The sequence below is a fragment of the Stegostoma tigrinum genome, chromosome 5, assembly GCF_030684315.1.
Source record: "Stegostoma tigrinum isolate sSteTig4 chromosome 5, sSteTig4.hap1, whole genome shotgun sequence".
In the NCBI taxonomy this organism is placed as follows: Eukaryota; Metazoa; Chordata; class Chondrichthyes; order Orectolobiformes; family Stegostomatidae; genus Stegostoma; species Stegostoma tigrinum.
In genome coordinates this window covers 12,533,234-12,539,233 of record NC_081358.1, presented here as the reverse complement: position 1 = coordinate 12,539,233, position 6,000 = coordinate 12,533,234, and the positions used below count along the sequence as shown (strand labels likewise).

Genomic DNA, 6,000 nt, shown 5'->3' with positions numbered 1-6,000 from the left:
CTCCATCTCAGGCAACCACCTACAAACCGATCTCCATTTCAAGCCCACCGACTCCCACAGCTACCTAGAATACACCTCCTCCCACCCACCCTCCTGCAAAAATTCCATCCTCTCTTCCCAATTCCCTCGCCTCCGCCACATCTGCTCCCAGGATGAGGCATTCCACTCCCACACATCCCAGATGTCCGCGTTCTTCAAGGACCACAACTTCAACCCCGCAGTGGTCAAGCACACACTCGACCGTGTCTCCCGCATTTCCCGCAACACATCCCTCACACCCCGCCCATGCAATAACCACCCAAGAGAATCCCCCTCGTTCTCACACACCACCCCACCAACCTCCGGACACAACACATCATCCTCCAACACTTCCGTCATCTACAATCTGACCCCACCACCCAAGACATTTTTCTATCCCCACCCTTGTCTGCCATCCGGAGAGACCACTCTCTCTGTGACTCCCTTGTCCTCTCCACACTCCCCTCCAATGCCACCACACCCGGCACCAACCGCAGGAAGTGCTACACTTGCCTCACACCAGCCCAGCTCTTCCCCTCCACCCACTGCATCCCAAAACCAGTCCGACCTGTCTCTGCCTCCCTAACCTGTTCTTCCTCTCACCCATCCCTTCCTCCCACCTCAAGCTGCACCTCTATCTCCTATCTACTAACCTCATCCCACCTCCTTGATCTGTCCGTCTTCCCTGGACTGACCTATCCCCTCCCTACCTCCCCACCTATACTCTCTCCACCTATCTTCTTTACTCTCCATCTTCGGTCCGCCTCCCCCTCTCTCCCTATTTATTCCAGTTCCCTCTCCCCATCCCCCTCTCTGATGAAAGGTCTAGGCCCGAAACGTCAGCTTTTGTGCTCCTGAGATGCGGCTTGGCCTGCTGTGTCCATCCAGCCTCACATTTTATTGTCTCTGAGCGGGGCTGGGCCGTGTGGGGCAGGACTGAGCCGAGTGGGGCTGTGCCGGGCGGGGCAGGACTGAGCCGGGCGGGGCTGTGCCGTGCGGGGCGGGACTGAGCCGGGTGGGGCTGTGCCGGGCGGGGCAGGACTGAGCCGGGCGGGGCTGTGCCGTGCGGGGCGGGGCTCGCACTCCCGGCTCAGTTACACCTGTCTGGATTCGGTGTCGCACGGCTCAGCCGCCGGTTCCCTGGCTCCCTGCGGGCGGTCTCACCCACCACCATGTCGGCTCCTGCTACCAATCCCAGCCTGAACTCTAACGCCATGGCTTTCCCAGCTCCTCGGATAACCCTACCTCTGGGGATCTCGGTTCTGCAGACTTACTCCGGGGCTTTCATTTGTTTAGAGATTGTGAGTTAGCACTTGTTCCCAGGTCTGCAACTTAGGGGCTGGTCACTGACGCCGAAACTGCCTGCTAACATTGGTCTTTCTGTTTTGCCCAAAGCTGTTCGGAGGTTTGGTGTGGATTTTGGTCGCTTCGTCCAACGTGCCTGTGCCCCTGATGCAAGGCTGGGTGATGTTCGTGGCTGTCACTATGTTCCTGTGTTCCACGCTGTACCTGTGCGTGTACCTCTGCGGCCTGGCTGACCGACTGGATACGGACTGGAATCTGGTTGTGAGTAAATGTCCCTGTCACCGATTTATCCCAATACCTCGTCAAAGTCGTCCGCCCCGGGCATCATCAGTGAAGGTGTAGCCCGGAGCTGACTGGTACAAAAAAATCCCTGTGTTGGGGTCGGGGGGCGGGGGGGGGGAGACATGTAGCTATTCGGTAACGTCTTAAAAACCTCGCAGCTTCGAAGGGAAAGCTACCTGTTGTTTTTCCACCTTTTTGTTTTCCCCTACAATTTGTAGAGCAGTCTGTCGGTGTGCAGTGGTATTGCAGGCACCCGGAGCATCTCCTCACCGATTTTGCTCAGATTTCTAACTGCCAGTTTCAGAGTCTGAACTAAAAATAACATTGGGACTCTGTAACGACGCTGACTATCGATTTTTTAGACTTTTTTGCTTCGGGTCTAATCCTTCCTTGTTAGAGGAGGTGGTGCAGCGCGGAAATGGAGGCCACGGAACAGGCTTTTTGTCTTCCCACATGAAGCTGCCTTCTCTGATTTGCAGGAGAGAAATCTGATCCTTCCTGTTGCCCTCCCTGTTACTGAGGACAATTTTATGCCTCAGTAGTTACCCTGGCTGGAATACCTGAGACTGATTTTCTCAGCACCATAACCTGCACTGCTGGTAGGTGGAAGAGACGTTCATGAGGAGTATCAATGCTAGTTGGAATGGTGATAGAACTCTGCACTGGTGATATAAATCTGATGCACATTAGTCAGCCAGCCAGTTGTTGACATGCAGGTACAGTATTTGTGCACTTCCAAAACACAAATTCAAAGAACTGTGGTCTTATCCATAGCCTCCCAGCATGAAACTTCTACTTGCTATAAACTTGCACTCATCTAAAACAACATTGCTCATTCTAACTCACAGCAATTTTCATTGCTCTGCAGGGATATGTTAGCACAGTGGCCGTCTTGTTAGAGGAGCAAAATACTGCAGATGCTGGAATCTGTACTGAGAACAACAAATGCTGGAGATCACAGCAGGTCAGACAGCATCTATGGAGAGAGCAAGCTAATGTTTCAAGCCGAGGTGATCTTAGTCCGCTCTGAGTCATCGAGACTCAACAATAGCTTGTTCTCTCCCCGTGGATGCCATCTGATCTGCTGTGATCTGTAGCATTTGTTTGTTTTCAGGCCCTTTTATTGGACTAGCAGTCCGAAGGTGTGGATTAGTGACCTGGAGTGAGTTCAGATTTCATTATAGCAGCTGTGGAGATATAAATTCAGTTAATTAAGTAAATCTAAGTAACTAATTAAGTAACTGCTACTTTTCACTGAATTGCTATGGAGATAACAAGGTGTAAAGCTGGATGAACACAACAGGCCAAGCAGCATCAGAGGAGCAGGAAGGTTGACATTTCGGGCCAAGACCCTTCTCAACGGAAAGCAGAAAATGCTGGAGAAATATCCTGGCAGCATCTGTACAAAGGAAGTAGAGGATTTCTGATGCAGGGTCTAGGCCGGAAACATCAACCTTCCTGCTGTTCTGATGCCGCTTGACCTGCTGTGTTCACCCAGCTTTACACCTTGTTATCTCAGATTCTCCAGCATCTGCAGTTCCTACTATCTCTGCTATGGTGATATACACTTTTATGTGCATATCATAGGCAAGAACTTTGAATTCTGATGATAAAGACTTCAGTTTTCTTTTACACTAGGTGCTCAGAAATCTGGCCTAGTTTTAGCACCTGCATTACTGTGTTGAAAAGATTTACAAGTTCATGTTCAATCTGTTTGATTGTATTATGAAAATCCCTTCCTTGGCTGTTGAGTTCTAGAGTGAAACTTGAACCCACAGCCACTGTTCCTGATGTTTCTAACTGTATAAAAGGACATCCCTTGTGTTTTTAATGTACTTAAGCTAGATCCTTTGCATAAGTGTCAAGCTAAAACAATAACGTTACGTGGTATTCAAACATTTGATGTTTTATGTAAATTCTCGAAGAGGCCATGTGGGTTAGACATATGTTGCCAGTGCAGATGCGAAAGGTTAATACCGTAGTAGGAGGTAAGCAAGGTTCTTGAAGGGTTGTAAAACTAGGAGTGATAGAAGTGAAAGACCAGGAGCCAGTACAGATGGTCAGAGATGACTTTTCTATTTTGTGTAATGTAGGTGTTCCTGTGAGATTATCATTTATTGCCTGTCCCTAATTATCTTTGAGATTATTGTTATGGCTTGCCAGACCGTTTCTGCAGCTATTTAAGTGTCTGGTGGCATAATTGTTTGGAGGCACATTTTTACCAAGACAGTTATGGAAGGCAAACTTCCTTCTCTAAACATTAGTGTGTAAGATGTGTTTTATGACATTCTACTACTTGAGGTCACTGTTTCTGAGATTTCAGTTAAGTAAATCTAGAATAAAATGGACTTTTATTCCCTACCTTCCCCGGTTTTTCCAGCTGCTGTAAAGAGATTTGAACTGACTCCAATCACTAATCCAGGCCTTTGAATTGCTAGTTCAGTATAGTCAGTGTGGACTCAGTGGCCCAAATGGCTTGCTTCCACACTACAGGGATTTTATGATTTTATGATAGCCACTGCACTACCATATTCCGAGAGCTGAGTGAGTTGCTGAGGGCTAGGATAGGAGCAGTTGAGTTCTAGATGAGTTCAAGCTTATGGCAAGTCGAAGTTTCAGGCCAGGAAACCTTTGGTAAGACTGTAGTATTTTCTGATGGCATTTTTGGAGTGCACAAGTCCTGCATGATAACATTTTGCAATCCTTGTACAAAGTGCACCCAGGTGTTTCTTTGCAATGCACTCCAAAAGATACACTGATTTAGTTTTAAATCAATGCACATTTCTTTGAAAGGGAAGTCCTGCTTGACAAACACATTTCAGTTTTTTTGAGGACAAAATTAACATTTGTATGTTGCTTTTATTTTCCTCTTTGAAAGAAAAATCTTACAACCAAAGTGGATAACCTCTCACTTCCTGAGAAGTTCATCTTTGTCTGCCACTTTGTCCATTCAAACGTGTCTACCTCTTTGCAGCCCTTCTGTCCTCCTGAACAGCTTGAATTCCCAATTAAGCTCATTATCGCAAGAAAACTTGGACAAAATGATAGCAATGTATCTGTCATTAAAGTTATAAACAGATGATTCAATTACTTAGCTGCGCTAGACAGCTAACATGAACCACATAAATGTGCCAGCCAATAATCCCTATCCCCTGCCTCAATCCATTTATCTTTGTACTAGCTTTTCTACACCTGTACTAGCAGGTGTATACTGGCTGAAATTCGGCCAGCAACAGGTTGCTGATTTTTGTGGATTTGTGACCAGTTGTGGATGCCAAAGTCCATGAGCCTGAAGACAGATCTCTGGTTCCTCGGTGGATGAGCAGCTTGTGGGTGTGAACAATACAGTGAACGCACTGTGTTTTATGGGCAGATGGGTATATCTTTCTCAAGGAGGATACTTAAAAGTTTGAAGAAAGCCCTTTAGTTTTCCCTCAGCAGTTGCAGTAATCTGTGGCTTTTAACCAGTAGCTAAAGACTTTGCAGTTAGCGTACCTTATGTAAAAAGAACCTGTAGATGAGAGATTAAAGAACAGACAATCAAAAGGATCATCTCGGTGAATTCTGTGTACTTGGGTAATTACCCTACACCCCCAGTTATTTTTCCCCTCTCCACCTATAACATCAACTCTTTTTTTCCTAGCTGTATGAATACTGGATTTTGAATTTCATCAAGCAGTTATGTAAACAGTGTGCTCCTGAGATGCTGCTTGGCCTGCTGTGTTCATCCAGCTTCACACTTTGTTATCTCGGATTCTCCAGCATCTGCAGTTCCCATTATCTCTGATGTAAACGGTGTGTAACTGTTCACCTGTGAATGGAAATTTTATTTATTTCTAATAGTCCCTGTTAAGTACAGAGACTTGGTCCATGTTTTCTGTTAACCTGGGTCTATCCAGCAGGTACATTGGCATTCTTTGATAAAATGTTTCCCTTTTATGACAACTCCAAGAATAGCAGGGCTTCATTTCCAGTGCACTATGTCATATTATTAATAGAGTTCAAATTTTACCATTTGCCATGGTCGGATTTGAACCCTCTACCTATAGCATTAAATTGGGCTTCTGGATGACTTGTATAGCGACATTACCACTGCCACTATTTCCTCTTTTATCTACCCTACAGATTTTGTCCTCAAAAAAACTGAAATGTGTTTGTCAAGCAGGACTTCCCTTTCAAAGAAATGTGCATTGATTTAAAACTAAATCAGTGTATCTTTTGGAGTGCATTGCAAAGAATACCCAAATTATAGATTTGAATACTTCTCAATCACTGAAGCCACATTGACTTGTCACTGATCATTTTCACTGCCCTTCCTTGATTAGCAGTAATACATTCAACAACTTTCGATGTGTTGAGATTCTTCCAGAATCTAAGGAATTTTGTAAAATTGTT

The 6,000-nt window shown here is 45.9% G+C and overlaps 1 protein-coding gene across 1 annotated transcript in view; it reads left to right on the top strand.

Moving 5' to 3' along the window:
* The first annotated feature begins 1,093 nt into the window (after positions 1-1,093).
* mal2 (mal, T cell differentiation protein 2) overlaps positions 1,094-6,000 on the top strand; it is a 28,258-nt gene continuing 23,351 nt past the window's right edge. The window contains exons 1-2 of the mRNA XM_048529325.2: positions 1,094-1,319; positions 1,414-1,584. Of these exons, the coding sequence (XP_048385282.1) occupies positions 1,191-1,319; positions 1,414-1,584 (300 nt within the window). The 5' untranslated portion in view covers positions 1,094-1,190. The remainder of the gene's footprint in view (positions 1,320-1,413; positions 1,585-6,000) is intronic.